The 25,482-nt window shown below is 50.6% G+C and overlaps 1 protein-coding gene, 1 long non-coding RNA gene and 1 other non-coding gene across 3 annotated transcripts; 2 read left to right on the forward strand and 1 right to left on the reverse strand.

The window, feature by feature from the left end:
* The first annotated feature begins 1,099 nt into the window (after positions 1-1,099).
* LOC149768817 (uncharacterized) lies at positions 1,100-1,883 on the forward strand. Its single transcript, XR_016396584.1, has 2 exons — positions 1,100-1,303; positions 1,381-1,883. It is a non-coding gene; the product is annotated as an uncharacterized LOC149768817 (long non-coding RNA).
* A 13,456-nt stretch (positions 1,884-15,339) lies between these two features.
* On the reverse strand, positions 15,340-16,815 carry LOC149768818 (uncharacterized). Its single transcript, XM_089926457.1, has 2 exons — positions 16,630-16,815; positions 15,340-16,548 (listed from the first exon to the last, which is right to left on the reverse strand). The coding sequence occupies exons 1-2, from the start codon at positions 16,807-16,809 to the stop codon at positions 15,685-15,687; spliced, it is 1,044 nt and encodes a 347-aa protein (XP_089782583.1). The 5' UTR covers positions 16,810-16,815; the 3' UTR covers positions 15,340-15,684.
* Positions 16,816-24,683: 7,868 nt separating this feature from the next.
* LOC120104742 (small nucleolar RNA R71) lies at positions 24,684-24,792 on the forward strand. The gene has a single exon (XR_015974348.2). It is a non-coding gene; the product is annotated as a small nucleolar RNA R71 (small nucleolar RNA).
* Positions 24,793-25,482: the final 690 nt, after the last annotated feature.

Consider the following 25,482-nt stretch of genomic DNA (forward strand, 5'->3'; position numbering starts at 1 on the left):
AGGATTCAAATTGGAGGAGTAAAATCAAAGGAAAAATTCAAAAGAATAGTCTTCGAGTCGACTCCTGAGGAATTCGAGTCGACTCCAATGTTTACCGAGTCGACTCCGGGGAAGTATGAGTCGACTCCTAGGAGTCACAGGCAGAAAAGTCAGAGAGCAGTTTTCGGGTCTGAAATTCGAGTCGACTCCAGTGGAACGCGAGTCGACTCCGATGGTTGGCAGGTCGACTCCAAAGAAAGCAAGAGTCGACTCTCAGCGGTACATAAAGAAAAAGTCAGAGGGCAGTTTCTGGACTCTGAGATTCGAGTCGACTCCCGCATTGCACGAGTCGACTCCGAGACACCGCGACCCCAAAGAAGACAGAAGACTAATTTGCTGACTCTGAGATTCGAGTCGACTCCCAGACAGCTCGAGTCGACTCCAAGGCAGCACTTCACCAAAGACACAGAAGACTAATTTTCAGAAACTGAGAGCCGAGTCGACTCCAAGGAAGTTCAAGTCGACTCCAAGACTGGACGAGCCAAAAGACAGAGGATCGGGAGTTCGGGCTCTGAGATTCGAGTCGACTCCCAGGACAGTCGAGTCGACTCGAGAGGACAAAATTCAAAATTGGATCCACGGACTTCAGTGGATGAGCCGACTCCGAAATTGCCAAGTCAGCTCCAGAAGTTGGCGAGTCGACTCCAGGTTAAGACGAGTCGACTCCCAGTCGAGGATGCACAATAATTCAAATTTGGAACAGTGGCCGAGTCGTCTCCAGTAAAGCACGAGTCGACTCCTGCAACAGACGAGTTGACTCCTGATCGCGCGAGTCGACTCCAATCCCAACGGTAATATTGTCAGGAAGTGCAGACTGTGTCCAACGGCTCTATTTTTGTCTCTAACGGCTATATTCTTGTTTCCACGCCATCTAAAGCTATAAAAACAAGAAGAGAGCTAGGGGAGAAATCATGGAAGTGGGAGAAAACATTTAGGAAAGAGATTCCAAGGGAAATCTCCCATAAGCACAATAAGGGCCATTCAAAGTGAAATAGAGAGAAGAAGAGCTTCCAAGTGTATCCCAAAGCTTTCTCTCCATCCGTGTGCTGCTGCGGTGATCCTCTACTTCGTGCCAAATCAGAAGAGGGTCAAGTAAAGAAGAAGTCGAGCTCCTCCATCTTCAAAACTCGTTTGAGGGCTTCTCTTTACTCTATTTGTTTATATTGTTATATTTGCTTGTTTAAGAAGCTTTGATTTGTTTTTATTCTTTGTTTTAATATCTTGTAACTTGATTCAATCAAGGGATTGAATCAAGGGGTTAAAGGTTTGTTGGTGAGCCAAAGGGAAAACCAACAATGTAAGGTTTGTTGGTGAGCCAAAGGGAAAACCAACGGGGTTTAGGTTTGTTGGTGAGCCGAGGGTAAAACCAACGTGTAAGGGTTCGATTGTGATCCCGGAAAAACAATCGGGGGTGGTTCTAGTCGGTGAGCCTGGGAAAACCGACCGAGTTCGTTGTGACCTCGTAAAACAACAAGTTGGGTTGTGAGCTTGTAAAACAACCGGCTGTAATCTGTAGGATTATAGTGAAATTCCCAAGAGGTCTTGGGGAGTGGATGTAGGTGCTGGGATGCACCGAACCACTATATTTTTGTTGTGTTTGTGATGCTCTTTGTTGACTGACCTCCTCACTCACTTACTTAGATATTAAGCTTGCTTAACTCTTCTTCGTGCATCCTTTAGTTGCAAGCATAATCAATTTACTCAATCATTAAATTGAATAGCATACTAGGGCAAAATTAGACTAATCTTTTATTGAACCCGCTGCTTAATAGTTGATTAGATTAGAATCATACTCTTGCTAAGGTTAAGCTTCACTAAGCATCCATACAACTTAGCATAATTAATCTAAAAGATTAGAAGTAGTTTAAAAGTTTTTAAAAGACCCAATTCACCCCCCCCCCCTCTTGGGTTGTCACCTTGGGCAACAAAACATCTACATCCAAATACTTTAAGATATTTAGCATTTGGTTTCTTATTCTTCCAAAGTTCATAAGGAGTTTTCTTGGTTATTGGTCGTATTAAAACTCGATTTAGAATATGGCAAGCAGTGCTTATAGCTTCAACCCAAAAGTACTTTGGAAGATTTGACTCACACAACATCGTGCGTGCCATTTCTGCCAATGTCCTATTTTTCCTTTCAACAACCCCATTTTGTTGAGGCGTTCTAGGTGCTGAAAATTGATGTGAAATACCATTTTTAGTACAAAATTCTTCAAAGTGTTGATTTTCAAATTCAGTACCATGATCACTTCGAATTGCTACTAAGGTGAGTTTCTTTTCATTTATGATATTATTATATAGTTTCAAGAATTCTGAAAATGCTTCATTCTTATGTGCCAAAAATGAAACCCATGTATATCTTGAAAAATCATCAACAATAACTAGTCCATACTTCTTCCCTCCTAGACTCGCAGTTCTAGTAGGTCCAAATAAATCCATGTGTATAAGTTCAAAAGGCCTAGTTGTTGATACTATATTCTTTGATTTGAAAGATGTTTTAGTTTGTTTTCCCAAAGAACATGGTCCACAGATTTTATCCTTTTCAAAAATCAATTTTGGCACATCTTTTATTAGTTCCTTCTTGACTAGTTTTGATATTAATTCCATACTAGCATGTCCTAGTCTACGATGCCAAAGCCAACTTGTTTCATTTTTCTTTTCTTCATTAGTAATTAAGCATAATCCATTTTTCTTGCCTAACTCATGAAGATCTACTAAGTAAATATTTTTTTGCCTTTGTCCTACAAGTACAATGCTACTATCTTTAGAATTTGTGATTAAGCATACTGATGCTTCAAATGTGACTTTAAACCCTTTATCACAAAATTGACTTATGCTAAGCAGATTATGTTTCAATCCCTTAACTAATAAGACATTTTCTATAAAAATAGATGGAGTAATAAAAATTTTATCCTTTCCAATGATATGCCCTTTACCATTGTCTCCATAGGTTACTACTCCACCCTTCTTTGATTCCAAGGTGACAAATTGATCTACGTCACCGGTCATGTGTCTTGAACAGCCGCTATCTAGATACCATCGTTTTTCCACTTTATCAGCTGCAAGACACCCCTACAATCAAGATCAAGAAAGAGCTTTAGGTACCCAAACTATGTTGGGTCCTTTAGGGTTAGTACTTGATGTTCCTTTTGGAACCCAAACTTTCTTGAATTTAATCTTTTGATTATTACTTAATTTGTTTTGACTGGACTTTCTATAGTTACATTCATATGCTCTATGTCCTAATTTATTGCAGCAATGACAAGTAATATTTTCATTTTTAGCTTTTACAAAAATATTCTTTAAGAATTTTTGTTTCCTATTTGTTTTATATCCTAAACCAGCCTTATCATATACAGCTTTTTGACTGTCAAGAATCATATTTAGTTTGGTAGAACTAAGTGTAAACTTATCTACCAAGAATTTATATTTTTCAGCATCTTCTTTTAACTTGATATTTTCAGCAATTAGATTCTTAGTTTCGTTTGTAAGTTTCCTACTTAATGTTTCATAGTTATGAGATAGTTTTAACTTATCTTTGACAAGAGATTAATTTTCTTCTTTTAGAACTTTATTTTTATTGATTAGTTTCTTATGTTCTTCCATGAGTTCTAAGAATGCATCATGTAATTCATCAACAGTAAAATCACAGTCAAGTTCAAAATCTACCTCATCGTCATTGGCCATATGACACATTTGGGCCGTCTCTTGATGATCTTCCTCTTCCGAACTTGACTCCTCACTTTCACTCCATTCAGCCATGAAGTTCTTCTTTTTCAGTTTTCTTGCCATCCATTTCAAATCTGGGCAATCTATCTTATAATGCCCGGGTTTGTTACACTCATAGCAAATAGGAGTTTCTTTTTCCTTTTCTTTGTCCTTACCCTTTTCTTTGCTTGAGCTACCTTTGAGGAAGGGTTTCTTTCTATAAAATCTATTCTTACCTCTCATAAATTTTCTGAATTTTCTTCCAAGCATAGCCATCCCTTCTTCATCAAATTCATCATCATCATCTGAATCTTCCGATTCAGTTAGTTGTTTAGGGGTGGTAGTCTTTAGGGCAATGGGCTTTCTTCTCTTAACCTCATCTTCTGAATTTTGCCTCATTGTCAACTCATGGGTCATGAGTGATCCTAGAAGCTCCTCTAATTGTAGTGTGTTGAGGTCCTTAGCTTCCTGAATTGCGGTTACCTTGGCCTCCCAAATTCTTGGTAGAGACCTGAGAATTTTTCGCACCAATTCAGAGTTAGTGTAAGACTTTCCCAAACTCTTAAGCCCATTTATAATTTCAGTAAAACGAGTAAACATATCAGTTATGGACTCATTAGATTCCATTTTAAACAATTCATACTTGTGTACTAATATGTTTATTTTTGACTTCTTAACTTGATTGGTCCCTTCATGAGTGACCTCAAGTTTGTCCCAAATTTCTTTAGCAGTAATGCAAGTAGATATTCTATTAAATTCACTTACATCTAATGAGCAATAAAGTACATTTATAGCTTTTGCATTTAACTGTGCCAATCTTCTATCACTTTCATTCCAATCCATTTCTGGTTTGGGTATGATAGTGCCCTCTATATTAAGTGTGGGTGTGTGAGGTCCTCTAGTTATGATGTACCATAATTCATAGTCTGAAGCTTGAATGAATATCCTCATCCTAGCTTTCCAATATGTGTAATTTGTGCCATTAAATAGAGGTGGTCCATTTGTGGATTGACCCTCACTCATAGAACATCCCACTTGGGTTGTCATGATCTTTAACTCTTGATTGTGAGATCAATGAGTACTATTGGAGCACCTTGCTCTGATACCACTTGTTGCCCAAGGTGACAAGCCAAGAGGGGGGGTGAATTGGTTTCTTTTAATTCTTAACTATCTTACTTGTGTTAAATGATGAGTTAGTAAACTTAAACAACTCACAATACAAACAACAAGAAATATAGTGGTTCGGTGCTCTCCTTAGCACCTACGTCCACTCCCCAAGCGACCCCTTGGGAATTCACTATAATTCCGCGGATTACAGTTGGATTGTTTTCCGGGCTCACAATCCAAAAACCTTTACACTTTGGTTTTCCGGGTTCACCAAAAACCTATGTTGGTTTTACGGGCTCACCAACGAACCTATGTTGGTTTTTCGGGCTCACCAACGAACCTTTACAATTGATTTTCCGGGTTCACCAATCAATCTATTCCGTTGGTTTTGCGGGCTAACCAACCAACCTTTACAAGTAGTTTAACAAATAAAGGAAGAAGATTTAAACTCCTAGATGAGCAAATGAAACAATATAATCAACAAAGAAGAGTTTAGAAAGTATTTATCGCTTGATGTGACTTCTCTCTTCTTTGTCAAGGATGCTTCTCTCTTTAAGGGTGGATGGAGCTCTTGATGACTCTTTGAATCTGCTCAACCACTTTCCTTTGATTCTTGAATGAAGCACTTGGATGAAGAAGATTAGGGCACTTTCTCTTTCTTGTGTACTCTTTGATATTCCTTTTGAAAGGGTTGTTCTATCTGATGAATAGTGCCACTTTAAATAGTTTCCTACATCCATTGGACAAGCCCCAATGGTTAGAATTCAAAAACTAGCCATTACTCACTGTTGGAAGGACAAAAAGTACTTCTGCAGAACTAGCCGTTATGCTTCTACTCGTGTTTGGGTCGGCTCAACCTGTCCTTGGGTCGACCCAACTTTCACTTGGGTCGACTCAAACATTCCTTGGGTCGACCCTCTCAAAAACACAGAAACTTGCAATTCAGCCGTCCTTCACTTGGGTCGACCCAACCTTTCTTTGGGTCGACTCAAGGTTCAGTTGGGTCGACTCAACTTCTTCTTGGGTCGACCCTAACAGGGTTTCCAGAGAACATTTTCTGTCTTCTGTTCTGTCTTGCCTTTGGGTCGACCCACTCAGGGTTTGGGTCGACTCAAGCTTGGGTCGACTCAACTATATCTTGGGTCGACCCTCTCAGTAAATCCAGAGAACCATTTTCTGAGTTGTTTTGAGGATCTTGATGTTTGGGTCGACTCATGCTTTCCTTGGGTCGACCCAACTCACTGTTCATTTGTGCCATTTTTGCAGAAGTGTGCCAAATGCTTTCTTGATGTGCCGGGGTCGACCCAATCATCCCTTGGGTCGACTCAATCCACACTTTGCTGCATCTCAAGGTTAGATTCATTCAAATAAACAATGAAATGTATCTATATCAATTTATACAAATATACTGAGAGTAATAGACTTGTTACGGGGGAACTTAGCCACCATGCCCCACGTGACCGGCACGCGCGCCCAGGAAGACTACGGCTGCCCCTTGATCCAGCAATCCGACCTCGGGTCGGATATCTTCGGCTCCGCAGCCCGACCCCGAGTCGGCTGCCCCTTGATCCAGCAGTCCGACCTCGGGTCGGATATCTTCGGCTCCGCAGTCCGACCCCGAGTCGGCTGCCCCTTGATCCAGCAATCCGACCTCGGGTCGGATATCTTCGGCTCCGCAGCCCGACCCCGAGTCGGCTGCCCCTTGATCCAGCAGTCCGACCCCGAGTCGGTTGCCCCTTGATCCAGCAATCCGACCTCGGGTCGGCAATCTCTTGACAACAACAGACTGTTCTCCTGAGGCACGCCGCGGCCCCCTGCTCCACTACTCCCTGCAACGGCCGAATCCGGCGCTGCCCCACGATCCCCTGTAACAACCGTACAAAGCGGAGCTCCACTACGCCCTGCCATGGCCGTACCTGGCGCTGCCCCACGACGCCCTGTAACGGCCACGTCAGTGGCAACCCCATCGTGCCACACGATGACCAATCCCCAGAAAAACCCCCCAGCCTGATATATATGGGGCTGGGGGGGAAGGGGGAGGGTAAGCAAGATTCTCCATAGCATCATCCTACCTGCTACCTCTCCTTCTCCTTCGATTCCCTCTAACTTGATCGTCGGAGGGCCCCCACTACCCCAGTGGTGGTGCGAGGCTTGCTTGCAGGTTTCCCGGCGGAAGGTGGAGCGCAACCAAAGCAATTCAAAGGGAACCCCGTTCACACCGCTGTGCCAATCGTTCTCGGTTTGGACCCCCAGCAACAGTTGGCGCTAGAGGAAGGGCCCGGATCTCAGAGCGATCGTAATGGCACGGCGAGGTGGTCGTGGAGCTTCCAATGCTTCCGGTCGCGGGGCCTCTCGCGCCACTGGCCGGGAGGCCGCTGCATCTCCAACACGCTCTCAGCAACACTCCACCGCCCCACCGCCCATTCAGATGGTCGAAGCCGCCCAGTTCGACCAGCTAACCCAGCAGGTTCGCACCCTCGCGGAGGCGGTGCAGAATCTGTAGGGTGCGATGTCCCGGGCGCCGCAGCAGGCTCAGGAGCCGCCGCTGCCTGAGCGTTCGCCTGTCCTCCTCAACCCGCGCTCCTTCCTCTCCCATGGGGAGGAGCGCCGGCGCGAGGAGGATTCTCGAGCACGCTCCATTCTGCCGGGACCTTCCCACCGGAGCTGCGCGGGGTACGAGAGGCGGGCCCGGGCGCGTTCCCAGACCCCCCAGTCCTCGAGGAACCCGCGCTCCAGTCGGTCCCCCTCTCGCCGCTCCTTGTCTCCCACCCACCGGTCGCGCTCCCTGGACCGGCGGGTGGACGATCTCCACCGACAACTCCAGGTCCTGAAGGGCCATTCCAAAGATCCCTTCGTCGACTTAGAGATCTCCTCCCAGCCGCGCTCGCCTCGAGGATCCTGCGGACCCCGAATCCGCCGGGGTTCAAAATGCCGGCGATCGAGCCCTATGACGGGGCGGCGGATCCGCGGGATCACGTCGAGAGTTTCAGGACCCTTATGCTCCTCCACGGAGCATCAGATCCCCTTCTCTGCAAGGCTTTCCCGGCAACCCTCCGTGGCCCGGCGAGGGCATGGTTCGCCGGGCTGGAGGCTGACTCAATCCGGTCCTTCGACCAGTTCACTCGCCTCTTCATCACTCATTTCGCCGTCAGTAGCCGGCGGCGACTGGTCTCCGACTCCCTCTTTGATGTCCGGCAAAACGAGGGAGAAAGCCTGCGGGATTATCTTACCCGCTTCAACAGGGCTACGCTGGAGGTCCGGAACCTGAGTCAGGAGGTAGCTCTTTCAGCCCTGAAACGTGGCTTCCGAAAGGGCAGACTCACCTTCTCCCTGGACAAACGCCTGCCGCGGAGCTTCCCAGAGCTGTTGTCCCGGGCGAACCAGTATGCGGACGCCGAGGAGGCGGCCGCCCACCGGAGCAAAGAGGCCGCCGAGATCCCACAAAAGCTTGGGAAGAAAAGACGGAAAGAGGCACGCCAGAGGAGGAGCCCGACGCCTCAGCGTCGGCGTAGAAGCCCGTCGCCGGCGAAGAACCACGGCGCCCCACGCCCTCGTTCTCCGCCCCGACGTTTTCACCGGTACACCCCTCTCCTGACTCCCCGGGCCCAGATCCTTATGGAGATCAAGGGGCGGGAGGACCTCCCGGCCCCGAGACAGATGCGGAGGATCCCTGGGAAGAGGCCCTCCCGGGCGTACTGTGAGTACCACCGAGACCACGGCCACGACACGGAGGACTGCTTCCAGCTTCGGGACGAGATCGAGGCTCTCATCCGCCGGGGGCGTCTCGGTCGATATGTGAGCGACCGACGTCCCCCCGCAGACCCGCGTCCGGCCGACCCGGCCCCTCCGGAGCCTCGGGAGCAGAATCGACCCGTTGCGGGCGTAATCCACACTATCACTGGGGGCTGCTCCCGGCCCGTGAGGAAAGCAGGGGGCTCGACGGAAGCGTTAGGGGCGGCCGTCGCAAAGAGGCAGAGGGTCGGCAATGTAATCACCTTTTGTGATGAGGATGTAAAGGGGGTTCAGACCCCCCACGATGACGCCATGGTGATCTCCCTCACTATAGCAAACTATGATGTAAGGCGTGTTCTTGTGGATAGTGGAAGCTCAGCTGATATCTTGTTTTACGAGGCCTTCCAAAAGATGGGCTTGTCCAGACAATTGTTGCACAAAATATCCACCCCCCTCATAGGATTCACCGGTGACGTTGTCCCGGCGGAAGGTGTCGTTGAGCTGCCTGTGACTGCGGGCGTCGCACCCGCAGAAGCCACGGTGCGACTCGGGTTCTTGGTCGTCCGTGTTCCCTCGGCCTACAACGCTATCCTCGGACGACCCGGACTGAACGCCCTTCGCGCGGTGGTCTCTACGTACCACTTGCTTATGCGGTTCCCCACGGCGGTCGGGATCGGGGAGGTCCGAGGCGACCAACCGACCGCACGGCAATGTTTCCTAGCGACCCTCAAAGAAAAGAAGCCCGCAGAAGCCCTAAGCGTCGAGTCCCTTGATGCCAGAGACGAGGTGGCCTTGCGGCAGGGGGAGCCGGCCGAGGGTGTGGTCGAAGTTCCCCTCGAGGAAGGCCGCCGGGACCGGGTGGTCCGGGTCGGCGCCAATCTCGACCCGGGAGCTCGGGCCCGGTTGGTGGAATTCCTCCGAGCCAATGCCGATGTATTTGCCTGGTCGGCGGCCGATGTACCTGGGATCGACCCGGAGGTCATTTTTCACGCCCTCAACGTCGACCCGACCCACCGGCCAGTGAAGCAGAAGAAGAGACACTGTGCCCCGGATCGGATCCGGGTGGTCGACCAGGAGGTAGACAAACTCTTGGAGGCAGGATTCATAAGGGAGGTGAGTTACCCCGAGTGGCTGGCAAATGTTGTACTTGTCCGGAAGGCGAGCGGGAAGTGGAGGATGTGCGTCGACTATACCGACCTGAACAAGGCGTGCCCTAAGGATAGCTTCCCGCTTCCGCGGATAGACCAACTGGTCGACGCGACTTCCGGATATCAGCTGCTGTCTTTCATGGACGCCTTCTCCGGTTACAACCAGATAATGATGGCCCCACAGGACGAGGAGAAAACTGCCTTTATAACGGACCGAGGGCTGTACTGCTACAAGGTAATGCCCTTCGGTCTGAAGAACGCTGGCGCCACTTACCAGCGCCTCGTCAACAAAATCTTCAAAGAGCAAATCGGCCGGAACATGGAGGTGTACGTGGACGATATGCTGGTGAAGAGCCGCCAGGCAGACCAGCACATCGTGGATCTGGAGGAGACTTTCACCACCTTACGGAAGTTTCGCATGAAGCTGAACCTAGCGAAGTGCGCCTTTGGCGCTTCGGCCGGGAGGTTCCTTGGTTTCATTGTCAACCAGCGGGGTATCGAAGCCAACCCGGGCAAAATCAAGGCCATCCAAGGTATGTCCCCTCCGACCAAAGTAAAGGAAGTTCAGGAGCTCGCTGGAAGGGTCGCCGCGCTCGGACGATTTGTGGCAAAATCGGCCGAACGCTGCCAACCATTCTTCAAGGTGTTAAAACGCCCAAAAGACTTCCTCTGGACTGCCGAATGTCAAGCAGCATTCGATCAGCTCAAGGAATACCTGGCGTCTCCTTCCCTACTGTCCAAGCCGCAAGAAGGGGAGATGCTCTACCTCTATCTGGCGGTCTCCCCAACCGCGGTCAGTGCGGTGCTAGTTCGGGAAGAGGCAAAGCTCCAGAAGCCTGTGTACTACATCAGCCGGGTCCTACGGGACGCTGAGACGCGGTATACGAAGGCTGAAAAGATCGCCTTCGCGCTGCTGACCGCGACCAGGAGGCTCCGCCCCTATTTCCAGGCCCATTCTGTCACCCTCTTAACTGATCAACCGTTACGACAGATCCTCGGCAACCCCGAGAATGCGGGACGGCTGGTGAAGTGGACAGTAGAACTCGGTGAGTTCGACATCCGCTACCAGCCTCGACCCGCCATCAAGGCCCAGGTGCTCGCGGACTTCCTCGCTGAGTGCACAGTGCAGGAGGCGGAACCTAGACCGCCGGAAACGCCCAGCCTCGACCTCCCGACCTGGACGCTTCACATCGATGGATCGTCGAACCCCGAGGGTGGAGGGGCCGGGCTGGTCCTTACCAGTCCTGATGGAGTGATAGCCGAGTATGCCTTGAGGTTTGGATTTCCAGTTACCAACAACGAGGCGGAGTACGAGGCCCTAGTCGCAGGACTCAAACTCACCGGGGAGCTCGGCATCCGGCGTTTGAAGGTCTTCACCGACTCCCAGTTGGTGGTCGGGCAGGTCTGTGGGGAGTTCGAGGTCCGGAGCCCGACCATGCAGAACTACGTCCGGAAGGTGCAAGCACTCATTCCCGACCTCGGCAGTGTCGACATCCAGCAGGTTCCCAGAAGCGAAAATGCCAGGGCCGACAGGTTGTCCCGCTTGGCGGGCGCAGAGGCGCACAACTTGTCGAGGGCAATCTACCTGGAGACCCTGGATGCCCCGAGCATCGGCGAGGCTGGAGCGGTGATGGCGATTGATCCAGAGCCGTCTTGGATGGACCCGCTCGTCGCCTACCTCGCCGAAGGGATCCTCTCTGAAGACGAAGATCAAGCTTGGCGACTTGTCAGGAAGTCCCCACTACGTACTCTATGAAGGGAGGCTGTATCGGACTTCGTTTACCGCCCCCCTCTTAAGGTGCCTTCGCCCCTCGGAGGCGGCCTACGTCCTCAGCGAAGTCCATGAGGGCGTCTGCGGATCACACTCGGGGGCTAGGTCCTTGGCGCATAAGATCATGAGGCAAGGCTATTATTGGCCTACCTTGTTGGAGGACTCAAAGGATCACGTACGGAAATGCGACGCCTGCCAGCGCCACGCCAACGTCCAGAGAGTCCCTTCTGTCCCCTTGGCACCAATCACCGCCCCCTGGCCCTTCGCACAGTGGGGAATGGATATCCTCGGACCATTCTCCGTCGCTTCCGCCCAGCGGAAATTCTTGATTGTTGCAATCGACTACTTCACCAAGTGGGTGGAGGCAGAGCCGCTGGCCACCATCACGGAGGTGCAAGTCCGGAAGTTCGTGAAGAAAAACATCATTGTCCGATTTGGGGTACCCCGGATCCTCATCTCGGATAATGGTCGACAGTTCGACAACAAGCATTTCCGTGACTTCTGCGAGGAATTCGGGATCGAGCATCGGTTCACATCTGTGTCGCATCCCCAAACCAACGGTGAGGCCGAGGTGACAAACCGGACAATCCTCCATGGAATTAAGGCGCGAATCGGACGGACGGGGCAAGCTTGGGTCGAAGAACTCGAGAACGTCCTTTGGGCGTATCGGACCACGCATCGGACCCCTACCGGGGAGACGCCTTTCAGCCTAACCTATGGCACGGAAGCGGTTGTCCCCGTGGAGCTCGGACTCTCCTCGCCCCGGGTGGCTACGCACCGACCCGAGACCAATTCGGAGCAACTCCGAGGAAACTTGGACCTCTTGGAAGAAGCGAGGGAAATGGCGCAGGTTCGGATGGCGATGTATCAGCGGAGGGTGGCCCGATATTATAACTCCAAGGTCCGACCAAAACTTTTCAGAATCGGAGATCTGGTGCTAAGGCGAGCCAAAGCATCTCAACCCGCGGAAGGTGGAAAGTTGGCGCCAAATTGGGAAGGCCCGTATAGGGTTCGCTGGGTAAACCGACCTGGCTCCTACCAGTTGGAGGCCCTAGATGGTCGAGAAATTTCAAGGAGCTGGAATTCCGCTAACCTACGGGTGTATTACCAGTAGAAAGACAAAGCCAGAAAGACAGTTCAAAAAATGTATAGTCCTTTTCATTTCAATAATTTCTGGTCACAATGGCGTGTTCATGTGATTACAAAGAATTCCCAGAGGGGGATTGGGGAGTAAAGAAAGTAAGGAAGAGGTGGGGACTCCGTAGAGTTGAAGATCCGGGATCCCGAACCCTCCACCCGAAGCAGCTGCAATCCCACCGGGCGTGGGTGCTTCTCCCCGGAGGCGCCATCGACGCCTCACGCAAAAAACGAAGAGCCGGCGCGGACGAAGAAGAAGTGGACGAAGAAGGAGTTCACACTGCTCCTAGAGGAACGCCACCTCCAAAGGATATTCCGGCCCTCCCCAAGAGAAGGGGAGGGAAGGAATACAAGGGAGAAGAGCGCGAGGAGGCGCGATCCCGGATGAAGCGTCTGGCGCAGAGCTCAATCGGGAGGTGGGACGGAAAAGAGGGGGGATGTGATCCCGGATGAAACGCCTAGAGCGGAGTTCCACCGGGGAGAATCTCCCCGTTGATCCCAGATGAAACGGCTAGTTGGCGGAAGTCGCGAGGGGCGCACCTCCCGTTCTTCCGGCAGGGGCTTCCCAGCCACGCACCGGAGAGGAGGTCCACGATCCATGGCAATCTGAACAGCTCCGGCTTGGCAGGCTCCACCGCACCCGCACTTATATTTATAGCCAAACTGTGCCCCCCCGGTCGTTCCGATGCGGGTGGCTCCAATAAATGCGGGCGCATCGAATCCGGAGCCGTTCCGGCTCTCGAGGCGTATCCTCCCACGACCTCCTAAGCGTCGTTCTCCTTAATTGCATTCTTCATGCAGGACACTCCGGGCGGCGTGTATCCCACGGCACACGTATCTCTGCACGCGCCCAGGCCGCATCCGCCTCGAAGAACGCGCGTATCGCGGCCGCTTAACTGGCACTCCTCGCAAGCAGCAACTGGCCGATCCGATTTCTCAGGTAACGCCTCAATTAGCATTTAATAGCCTTCTGGTGTTCCCCAGGCGACGCGTCGAGAGGAGGAGAAATACGATCGCAGCTGGCCACGGAGAAACCCCGTCGAGCGGCAAGTGATAGGCGCGCGACCAACGAGCGGAATTCTCCGAGGCTCAGTCCTCGGATGCCAGGCTAACCCGATGATCATCCCGGGAGCAGACTAGCCTGAAGCCCCGACCGGTCGCCTCGGCTTGCGCCAGCCTTGGCCGACCAACGAGCGGAATTCCTCGAGGCTCGGCCGTCGGATGCCAGGCTAACCCGATGATCATCCTGGGAGCAGACTAGCCTGAAGCCCCGACCGGTCACCTCGGCTTGCGCCAGCCTTGGCCGACCAACGAGCGGAATTCCCCGAGGCTCAGTCCTCGGATGCCAGGCTAACCCGATGATCATCCCGGGAGCAGACTAGCCTGAAGCCCCGACCGGTCGCCTCGGCTTGCGCCAGCCTTGGCCGACCAACGAGCGGAATTCCCCGAGGCTCGGCCCTCGGATGCCAGGCTAACCCGATGATCATCCCGGGAGCAGACTAGCCTGAAGCCCCGACCGGTCGCCTCGGCTTGCGCCAGCCTTGGCCGACCAACGAGCGGAATTCCCCAAGGCTCGGCCCTCGGATGCCAGGCTAACCCGATGATCATCCCGGGAGCAGACTAGCCTGAAGCCCCGACCGGTCGCCTCGGCTTGCGCCAGCCTTTGCCGACCAACGAGCGGAATTCCCCGAGGCTCGGCCCTCGGATGCCAGGCTAACCCGATGATCATCCCGGGAGCAGACTAGCCTGAAGCCCCGACCGGTCACCTCGGCTTGCGCCAGCCTTGGCCGACCAACGAGCGGAATTCTCCGAGGCTCAGTCCTCGGATGCCAGGCTAACCCGATGATCATCCCGGGAGCAGACTAGCCTGAAGCCCCGACCGGTCGCCTCGGCTTGCGCCAGCCTTGGCCGACCAACGAGCGAAATTCCCCGAGGCTCGGCCCTCGGATGCCAGGCTAACCCGATGATCATCCCGGGAGCAGACTAGCCTGAAGCCCCGACCGGTCGCCTCGGCTTGCGCCAGCCTTGGCCGACCAACGAGCGGAATTTCCCGAGGCTCGGCCCTCGGATGCCAGGCTAACCCGATGATCATCCCGGGAGCAGACTAGCCTGAAGCCCCGACCGGTCCCCTCGGCTTGCGCCAGCCTTGGCCGATCAACGAGCGGAATTTCCCGAGGCTCAGTCCTCGGATGCCAGGCTAACCCGATGATCATCCCGGGAGCAGACTAGCCTGAAGCCCCGACCGGTCGCCTCGGCTTGCGCCAGCCTTAGCCGACCAACGAGCGGAATTCCCCGAAGCTCGGCCTTCGGATGCCAGGCTAACCCGATGATCATCCCGGGAGCAGACTAGCCTGAAGCCCCGACCGGTCGCCTCGGCTTGCGCCAGCCTTGGCCGACCAATGAGTGGAATTTTCTGAGGCCTAACCCTCGGATGCCTGGCCTAGCGCCGGAAGAATTTCCTGAGGCCTAACCCTCGGATGCCTGGCCTAGCGCCGGAAGAATTTCCTGAGGCCTAATCCTCGGATGCCTGGCCTAGCGCCGGAAGGATTTCCTGAGGCCTAACCCTCGGATGCCTGGCCTAGCGCCGGAAGAATTTCCTGAGGCCTAACCCTCGGATGCCTGGCCTAGCGCCGGAAGAATTTCCTGAGGCCTAACCCTCGGATGCCTGGCCTAGCGCCGGAAGAATTTCCTGAGGCCTAACCCTCGGATGCCTGGCCTAGCGCCGGAAAAATTTCCTGAGGCCTAACCCTCGGATGCCTGGCCTAGCGCCGGAAGAATTTTCTGAGGCCTAACCCTCGGATGCCTGGCCTAGCGCCGGAAGGATTTTCTGAGGCCTAACCCTCGGATGCCTGGCCTAGTGCCGGAGGAACTTCAAGAGTCAGGAGTCGGCGAGACGCTATCAAGAGTTAAAAAGAGGAAGGACGAAAGTGAAATGAGGAAACACTTTGTTTGCATTAACTTTCGTTGCATCAGGGCCGAGACCCATACAACATGGCAAAACGCCAACATACAAAGAAAAGAACAAAGAAAAAGTACAGAGGGTCAGCTTGGAGGAACCCCTGGATCGGGAACGGCGAGCACGTCCGCGAAGGGTAGGGAGACGGTTGGAGAACCGGCAGGCAATGGCATCGGAGGGGAGTCGAGGAGGGAGACCCCACTCAGGTCAATTCCGGGGTATTTAGTGGACACCCTTGCCAGGCCTTCATCGAAGCCTAAGGCAAAGGAGTCGGACCCCGCATCCGACATGTCACGGATGAACTCGGCGGACTGACGATAGGCCTGTACCACCTGACGCCCGATTTCTGCGCTCTTCTCGGCCAGCGCCGCCTCCGCTCGCTCCGTAATCTGAGCTTTCGCTTCCATGACCTTCGCCACAATCCGCTCGTCCGCCTCGGAGGAGACCCTCAGCAGATCGGCCCGAGCCTCCATGTGCTTCGCCTCGGCAGCGACGCGAGCAGCCTCAGCCTCCTCCAGGCGCGAATGAAGCTCCTGGTTGCTCGCACGAGTCCCCTCCAAGGCCGACTCCAATTCGGCCATCTTGGCTTCAAGAGATCGGGTTCGGTTGCGGGCCTTGTCGGCCGACTGCTGGGCCTTCTCCCACCTCTCCCGGAAGTCGGCAGCCTTCCGGGACTGCTTTTCGGCTCGCTCCTCCGCCTTCCTGATCTCGCTTTCGAGACCCGAGGCAACCTTGAGTTGCTCCTGAGCCTCCAACAGTTGCCTCTCGAGGGCGGCGAAGCCGAGTGCCCGCTCTTCGGCCACCTGGAGCCTCGTCTCGAGGTCCCTGGTCGTTCTCCCCGCCGCAGCCTGGCCTCCCTCCTCTACAGCTTTCAGTCGGCTCTCGGCCTTCGCCAGGAGCCTCGCCTGTTCCTCGTGGCTCTCCTCCAGACGGATCATGTACTGGGCGAGCTAAGAGACAGGAAAAATGAGAGCGTCAGACGGGGATCAATAGAGCCTATAAATAACGAAAGCGACCAAAAGAACACTCACCGACATGAGGCAGACGCAGCTGGCAGCTCCGACTTCAGGGATCCTCATCTGCCGGACCTGCCTACGGTCACCCTCCAGCAGCACCGTCTCGATGAGGTTTCGGGCGCCGGCGAAAGTGAAGGCCGACCCCGACTTCGCCCCGGAGCCGGACGGTGGTTCTGCGGCCTTACCCTTACCCATTGCTTGAGGGAGAGTTATGCCGACCGTGCTCGGGGCGGGGGCCGCGCCAGAAATCGACAGGGTCCCGCTCGGCCGAGGCCTCGGCGCGCCCCTCCTCGTATCATCCGAGGCCGACCGAGTTGAAGGTCGGGCTGGGGACCGACCGCGTCCGACCCGGCCGTCTCGGGCGCGCCCGGATGACACCTCCGGAAAAGCGGTAGTCTCATCACCGGAGGGCTGATTCGGCGCCAACTGTCGGTCCGAGCCCGCGGCGTCCCCCTGATCGGTAGGCCCGGACCCGTCTGTCGGCGTCGGAGTCGCCTGCTGGCGGGGCTTCTTCGCCGGTGGGACCCCGCTCGGAGGAGTCCGTTTCTTCCTCCGGACCGCTTCCAGTAGGGACGCCCTACTAACAGCCATTGCCCTGTCCGACTGCATGACGTCGTCGATTTCTGCAAAAAGAACGAGATGGTTAGAAACTGAGAAGCTGATGGAAAGAAGAAACGAAAGAGGAGAAAAGAGCTAAAAAAGAAGAAGTGATGGCGGGCTCACGGTCGGCGGGGACCGAGCTCAGACCGACGTTCACCAAGGCATCCTCGGAAATAAGGCGAGCCACCGGGGGGAGCCGGCCCTCGGCAACCAACCCTCTCAAAACGGCGACGCCATCGGACTCCTCCCTTGACAACCTCGATAGGCCGATCGGGGACTTCATCGGCGTCTCCCAGGTTGTCCCGATTCCCCAAGAGGGATCTACGTCGATGAAAAAGAAACGCTCCTTCCAGCCATGAATGGAGGAAGGAGCCTCCTTGACGAGGCCGCACCCTCGCCGCGCCGCAAAGCACCACCACCCTCTGTCCCGGGGGTGGCCGTTCAGGCCGTAGCATTCCCAAAAGACATTCAGGGTGGCGGGAACCTCGTGCATGCGGCAGAGAACCTAGAAGGCCGTCAGGGTACGCCATGAGTTCGGCACCAGTTGCGTCGGCGCCACTCTTAAACCTCGAAGCACCTGCACGACTAAGTCCGAGGGGGAAAAGCGGAACCCAGCCCGAAGGATGTCCTCATTAATGGCGACCTTCCCTGGAGGAGGATGGGACATCCTCTCCTCAGGCCCCGGGAGCGTAACGTTGCAGGCTTCGGAAAGGTGGTACCGGGCCACGAACCTATCTAGGTCTTCGGGGACCAGCTCCGACTGAATGCGGTCCGCTCTTACTTCGTCCATCCCTAACGGCCAGAGAATCTACGGTCAGGACGGGGTCAAGAGGGGAGAAGGGACCGGAACGACTGGGGTACACTAATACGAAAGGAGAAAGTACGGAGAGCCCTAAATTGAAGAGTGGGGCAACTCACCGGAAGGGAAGGAAGAACGGCTCCGAGAGCATCAAAGGAGGAGCGAACGAACAGTCCGACGGCAACGGCAACAGCACAAGGAAGAAACTCGAGGATGCCTGTGAAGAGAAAGGCGGACGGGGGAGGGCCCCCGGTTAAATAGGCAGAAAGGCGGGTGACGCCTCGGTGACGCCAGAGGACGCCTGGCTACCGAAGGATCGTTCTCGCCCCAAAGGCGAATCGACGCCATTAAGGAAGGATGTCCGCCGAAATCCGCAGACCGCCAGATCAGCGACAACCGCCATACGCCATAAAAAAAGGGCGGGGAGCTCGGAGCGCGCGCGCCTTTTCGAGGGATGGCGGCAATCTCGAAGCATCACTCCCTTCACCCGTTCCCCTCCTGGTTCCAGGCTCGGAAGTGGGGGGCTACTGTTACGGGGGAACTTAACCACCATGCCCCACGTGACCGGCATGCGCGCCCAGGAAGACTACGGCTGCCCCTTGATCCAGCAATCCGATCTCGGGTCGGATATCTTCGGCTCCGCAGCCCGACCCCGAGTCGGCTGCCCCTTGATCCAGCAGTCCGACCTCGGGTCGGATATCTTCGGCTCCGCAGTCCGACCCCGAGTCGGCTGCCCCTTGATCCAGCAATCCGACCTCGGGTCGGATATCTTCGGCTCCGCAGCCCGACCCCGAGTCGGCTGCCCCTTGATCCAGCAATCCGACCCCGAGTCGGTTGCCCCTTGATCCAGCAATCCGACCTCGGGTCGGCAATCTCTTGACAACAACAGACTGTTCTCCTGAGGCACGCCGCGGCCCCCTGCTCCACTACTCCCTGCAACGGCCGAATCCGGCGCTGCCCCACGATCCCCTGTAACAACCGTACAAAGCGGAGCTCCACTACGCCCTGCCATGGCCGTACCCGGCGCTGCCCCACGACGCTCTATAACGGCCACGTCAGTGGCAACCCCATCGTGCCACACGATGACCAATCCCCAGAAAAACCCCCCAGCCTGATATATATGGGGCTGGGGGGGAAGGGGGAGGGTAAGCAAGATTCTCCATAGCATCATCCTACCTGCTACCTCTCCTTCTCCTTCGATTCCCTCTAACTTGATCGTCGGAGGGCCCCCACTACCCCAGTGGTGGTGCGAGGCTTGCTTGCAGGTTTTCCGGCGGAAGGTGGAGCGCAACCAAAGCAATTCAAAGGGAACCCCGTTCACACCGCTGTGCCAATCGTTCTCGGTTTGGACCCCCAGCAACAAGACTTATAAATGAAGTATCGATTTAACTTATAACATACTCTAGATAATTGCTTGTTAATCATCAAAATAACACTATCATCCTCACCCAAGTTAACATGAGTCGACCCAAAGGCAATGACATTCAAAAATAGGTTCTCTGGAAACCCTAAGAGGGTCGACCCAAGTGGAAGTTGAGTCGACCCAACTGAACCTTGAGTCGACCCAAAAAAGTGTTGAGTCGACCCAAGTGAAGGAAGGCTGAAATGCAAGGTTCGGTGGTTTCTGAGAGGGTCGACCCCAATGTTGCATGAGTCGACCCAAGTGAAAGTTGGGTCGACCCCAGTAAAAGTTGAGTCGACCCAAGTGAAAGTTGGGTCGACCCCAGTAAAAGTTGAGTCGACCCAAGCACGGGCAGAAGCATAACGGCTAGTTCTGCAGAAGTACTTTTTGACCTCCCAACAGTGAGTAACGGCTAGTTTTTGAATTCTAACCATTGGGGCTTGTCCAATGGATGAAAGAAACTATTTAAAGTGACACTATTTATCAGAGAAAGTATCCTTTTGCAAAATATCAAAGCTTACACAAGAAAGACAAGTGCCCTAATCTTCTTCATCCAAGTGCTCCATTCAAGAGTTAAAAAGGAAGTGGTTGAGCAGACTCCAAGAGATATCAAAAGCTCTATCCACCCTTGAAGAGTGAAGCATTCTTGACAAAGAAGAGAGAAGTCTCATCAAGCGATAACTATTCTCTAAACTCTTCTTTGTAGTTTATAATTGTTATATTTGCTCATCTAGGAGCTTCAACTTTCTTCTTTCTTTTATTAATCACCTTGTAAAGGTTTGTTGGTAAGCCCGCAAAACCAACGGTGTAGGTTTATTGGTGAACCCGTAAAACCAATTGTAAAGGTTCGTTGGTGAGCCCGTAAAACCAATAAAGGTTATTGGTGATCCCGGAAAACCAAAGTGTAAAGGTTTTTGGATTGTGAGCCCGGAAAACAATGACATGCCAAGAATGGTTTTGTATGCAGTCCGATAGGCCCATAATGCATCTGATAGTTTTAAGGACCAATCTTTTCGTGATGGATTTACCATTTTTTCTAAAATACGCTTGATTTCCCTATTGGCTAATTCTACTTGGCCACTAGTTTGCGGGTGATATGGGGTAGCAACTCTGTGGGTGACACCATACTTTTTTAATAATGTCTCAAAAGGCTTATTACAAAAGTGTTTTCCACCGTCACTAATTATAACCTTAGGCATCCCAAATCGTGAAAAAATATTTTCTTTTAAAAACTTCAGGACAGGTTTGTGATCATTGGTCCTACAAGCGACAGCTTCTACCCATTTGGACACATACTCGACACCAACTAAAATGTATTCATATCCAAAAGACGGTGGGAATGGGCCCATAAAATCGATGCCCCAACAATCAAAAATTTCGATAATAGTAATGGGTTGAAGAGGTATCATTTGCCTACGAGTTAGACTTCCAATACGTTGACATGGATCACATGTCCTGCAGAACTCGTGGGCATCTTTGAACATAGTAGGCCAATAGAAACCACATTGCAAGACCTTTGCAACAGTTTTCTTAGAGGCAAAGTGTCCACCACAAGCATCAGTGTGGCAGAAAGAAAGTACGCTTTGTATATCATGATCCGGTATGTATCGTCTAAAGATTTGATCATTGTAATATTTAAATAAATAGGGTTCGTCATAGTAATAATTCTTTACTTCGCGCAAGAAAATTTTTCTATCTGTCGACCCCCAATGCTCTGGCATCCGGCTTGTAACAAGAAAATTTACAATATCTGCATACCATGGCATACTAGAAAGTGCAAACAACTGCTCTTCAGGGAATGAGTCCTTGATGGAAAACTGTGGCACTGAATCATGAAAAACTAGCCGTGATAAATGGTCAGCAACCACATTCTCTACTCCCTTTTTATCTTTAATAGTGATGTCAAATTCTTGGAGTAGAAGTATCCATCGTATTAAGCGTGGTTTGGCTTCTTTCTTATCCAACAAATATTTTAGTGCCGCATGGTCTGTGAAGATAACAATAGGAGAACCAAGGATATAAGAGCGAAATTTATCTAAGGCAAATACTACTGCAAGCAATTCCTTCTCGGTGGTGGTATAATTCATTTGAGCATCGTTTAAGGTTTTGCTTGCATAGTAAATGACATATGGCTTATTATCCTTGCGTTGTCCTAGGACAGCTCCTATCGCGTAGTCGCTAGCGTCACACATAATCTCAAAAGGTAATGACCAATCGGGTGGTTGCACGATGGGTGCAGTGCTAAGCATAGACTTCAATTTTTCGAATGCCTCATGACAGGTTTCAGTCCAATTGAACTGTGTATCAAGGGATAGGAAGTTACATAATGGTCGAGCTATGACACTAAAATCCTTGATGAACCTCCTATAAAATTCGGCATGACCCAAAAATGATCTAACATCTCTAACCGTCTTGGGTGCAGGTAGCTTAGCAATTAAATCAGTCTTAGCTCTATCTACTTCCATACCCTTCGATGAAACAATATGTCCTAAGACAATTCCTTTTGGCACCATGAAGTGGCATTTCTCCCAATTCAGTATCAAATTCTTCTCCATACATCGAGCTAAGATTGCTTGTAAATGTGAAAGGCAATTATCAAATGAGTCGCCAAAAATGGAGAAGTCGTCCATGAACACTTCTAAAAATTTTTCGTTCATGTCTTCAAAAATGCTAAGCATGCATCTTTGGAATGTTGCGGGTGCATTACACAACCCAAATGGCATTCGTCGAAAAGCAAATGTGCCAAAAGGACAAGTGAAGGTAGTCTTCTCTTGATCTTCTGGTGAAATTTCAATTTGATAATATCCCGAATAGCTATCGAGAAAACAATAGAAATCATGCCCTGCAACTCTCTCCAACACTTGGTCTAGGAAGGGTAGAGGAAAGTGATCCTTTCGTGTGACCAAATTCAGCTTTCAATAGTCAACACACATGCGCCAACTCGTTGGGACACGAGTTGGAACTAGTTCACCTTGTTCATTTTCTACCACCGTCAAACCCGACTTCTTAGGAACGGCTTGAGTAGGGCTTACCCACTTGCTGTCGGAAATTGGATAAATAATACCCACATCAAGCAACTTGAGGACTTCTGCCTTAACCACATCTCTCATCGTAGGATTCAACCTTCGTTGCATTTGCCTTGTGGTTTTGGCATTGTCCTCTAAATATTTCCGGTGCGTGCAAACTAAGGGGCTAATCCCCTTCAAGTCGGCAATAGACTACCCTAAGGCTCCCTTATGATGTTTTAGAACACCAAGTAATTTTCTTTCTTGGATATGATCAAGTCTAGATGAGATGATTACAGGAAAAGTGTCATTAAGTCCAAGAATGGCATACTTAAGTTCCTTTGGTAAGGGTTTCAATTCGAGCTTGGGTGCTTGCTCATAGGATGGTACTATTTTTGCCTCTTGAGGCGACAACCTCTCAAATTCCTCTACTTTCGGTCTCCACCCATTTACCATCTTGATATCCAGATTATCCATAATAGGTGTGAATGACAAATTATCATTAGTTCCATTAGGACACCAATCAATTAAGCTATCATCGGATGGGTCGTTAATTGCTTTAGCTAACAAATATTCTTCTGCGATGGTTTCAATCCAATCAACTTCCTTACTCTCTTCGGAATCATTGGGTTGTTTGCACACATTAAAAATATTTAGTTCTAAGGTCATGTTACCAAAAGAAAGCTTCATGACGCCATTCCTACAATTAATTAATACATTAGAAGTCGCAAGGAATGGACGTCCTAAAATGACCGGAATCTGAGATTGTGAGTTTGAAGCCGGATGTGTGTCCAATACGATAAAATCGACAGAAAAGTAGAACTTGTCTACTTGGACTAATACATCTTCAATAATCCCCCTTGGAATTTTAACTGACCTGTCAGCTAATTGCAAAGTGACGGAGGTTGGCTTCAACTCACCTAAACCAAGTTGCTCATATACAGAATATGGCAACAAATTCACACTCGCCCCTAAATCTAACAATGCTCGCTCTATCCTAAAGTCGCCTATGATGCATGAGATGGTTGGGCAACCTGGATCTTTATATTTAGGGAGAATGTTGTGCTGCAAAATAGCACTCACATTTTTAGTTAAAAATGCCTTCTTCTTAACATTTAATCGGCGCTTGACAGTACACAAGTCCTTCAAAAATTTGGCATATGAGGGTACTTGTTTGATTGCATCAAGAAGAGGTATGTTGATCTTTACTTGCTTAAAAAGCTCAAGAATTTCAAAATTAGGTTCAAGCTTTTGCAACGGCTTTAACCGTTGTGGAAAAGATGGAGGAAAAGGACATTCAACTTTCTTGGTAGAAGTTGGGACCTCAACTTCTTCTTTGTCCCTTTCATCGACTTTGGGAGCATCAGAATTAGAAGTGACCTGCGGTCTCAATGGAACGGTTTGATCAATGATTTTCCCATTACGCAAAGTCATGATGCTCTTTGCATGTTCTGTATGCGAACTAGAAGGAGCCGTATTATTACTACCGTGCACTTGTGGGTTAGGTTGGGGTTGAGCTGGAATCTTACCCTTCTCTTGGGTACTTAGGACGGTAGTCAACATTGACAATTGGTTCCTTATATCTTCAAAATTTTGAGTATTTTGAGCATTGATATTAGCTTGACCTTGTAGAAAAGTTTGTATAGATTGCAAGGTATCCTCGATATTTGGCTTCTGAGAGGGTGGTGATGCAAAAGTAGGATGTGCAGATGGAGGAACTGAATGGTGTAATTGTTGAGGATGATCATTTCTCCACCTAAAATTTGGATGATTCTTCCAACCAGGGTTATAGGTATTCGAGTATGGATCGTTATAAGGCTTTTGGTAGGAGTTCATAGCATTTGCTTGATCGTGCAAGACTTCTTTAAATGCCGGTATGGTGGGACAATTTGTAGTAGTATGACCCGACATATCGCAGATACTACAACACTCGTTTCTAAACTCTATAGTCTTGACAGACTCAACCTTCCTAAGCTCAATTTCTTCTACCTTCCTAGTGAGGGCTGCTATTTTAGCATGAAGATCATCCTCAGTTCTAAGGTTGTAAAGGCCTCCCTATACAGAGCTAGTAGGCTTAGGCAAAGACTTGTTGTTTCTATTCCCGTTATCCCAAAGTTGGGCAGTCTCCGCAAGGGAATCCAAATACTCCCACGCCTCATCAGGGTGTTTTTCTAAAAATCTACCATTGCACCTAGTCTCTGCAAACTGTTTCAACTGTGGAGATAAACCTTCATAAAAGAAGCTAATGGTTCTCCAAGTTTTGAATCCGTGATGAGGGCATGAGAGAAGAAGGTCTTTAAATCTTTCCCAACATTCATAAAATGTTTCATTATCTTTTTGTTGGAAATTACTGATATGTCTTTTCAAAAAGTTGGTCCTTTGTGTGGGGAAGAACTTCTTTAAAAATTCTCTCTGCATATCTTGCCAAGTTCTTATTGATCTAGGTCGTAAAGAGTTTAGCCATGTTTTGGCCTTATCCTTTAAAGAGAAAGGAAACAATGTCAGCTTGAGGACATCCTCGGTGACATTTGGCACTCTAAATGTAATGCTCAATTCTTCAAAATCCTTTAAATGAAGATACGGACTCTCGGTTTCTAACCCGTGAAACTTGGCAGCAATTGAATTACCCCGGGTTTGATGTTAAAATGTCCTACATTATCAGAAAAAATTATGCATGAAGGCTGACTAGTCCTAGCCGGTTGTAGGTATTGTCTTAGGGTCATAACATGGGGTTCACGTTCTCGATCGTGGTGACTCCCCGCATCTTCATTTAAATCAGCCATCTCACAAGGTGTGAGATATTGCGAAGGAATTTCAGGGGTATGTCCTAAGGGATGATCTAAAGTTGTACGACTTAATCGACCGGTGTCGTCCCTATTCTACTTTAGCATGCAAAATATTTTCCTCTCTTTTTTTTTCTTTTTTTTAAAAAAAATAAAATAAATATAAGTACCAACTAAAGATACCCTAATACGAAAATCTATTCACAATCAAACATGCAACAAAACATTACATCTTAATTCCTAATGTTTTTCTTAAATTTCTAGACAACTCCTAACTGG

The sequence above is a fragment of the Phoenix dactylifera genome, chromosome 1 (genome assembly GCF_051530095.1).
Source record: "Phoenix dactylifera cultivar Ajwa chromosome 1, Ajwa_hap1_PhDact_Kaust_v1.1, whole genome shotgun sequence".
NCBI lineage: Eukaryota > Viridiplantae > Streptophyta > Magnoliopsida > Arecales > Arecaceae > Phoenix > Phoenix dactylifera.

Excerpts from the sequence above, each read along its gene's own strand:
- LOC149768818 (XM_089926457.1), bottom strand. The coding sequence starts at position 16,809 with ATGGGTAAGGGTAAGGCCGCAGAACCACCGTCCGGCTCCGGGGCGAAG. Across the intron at positions 16,549-16,629 it reads GCTGCGTCTGCCTCATGTCG|CTCGCCCAGTACATGATCCG; the intron begins GTGAGTGTTCTT and ends CCTGTCTCTTAG.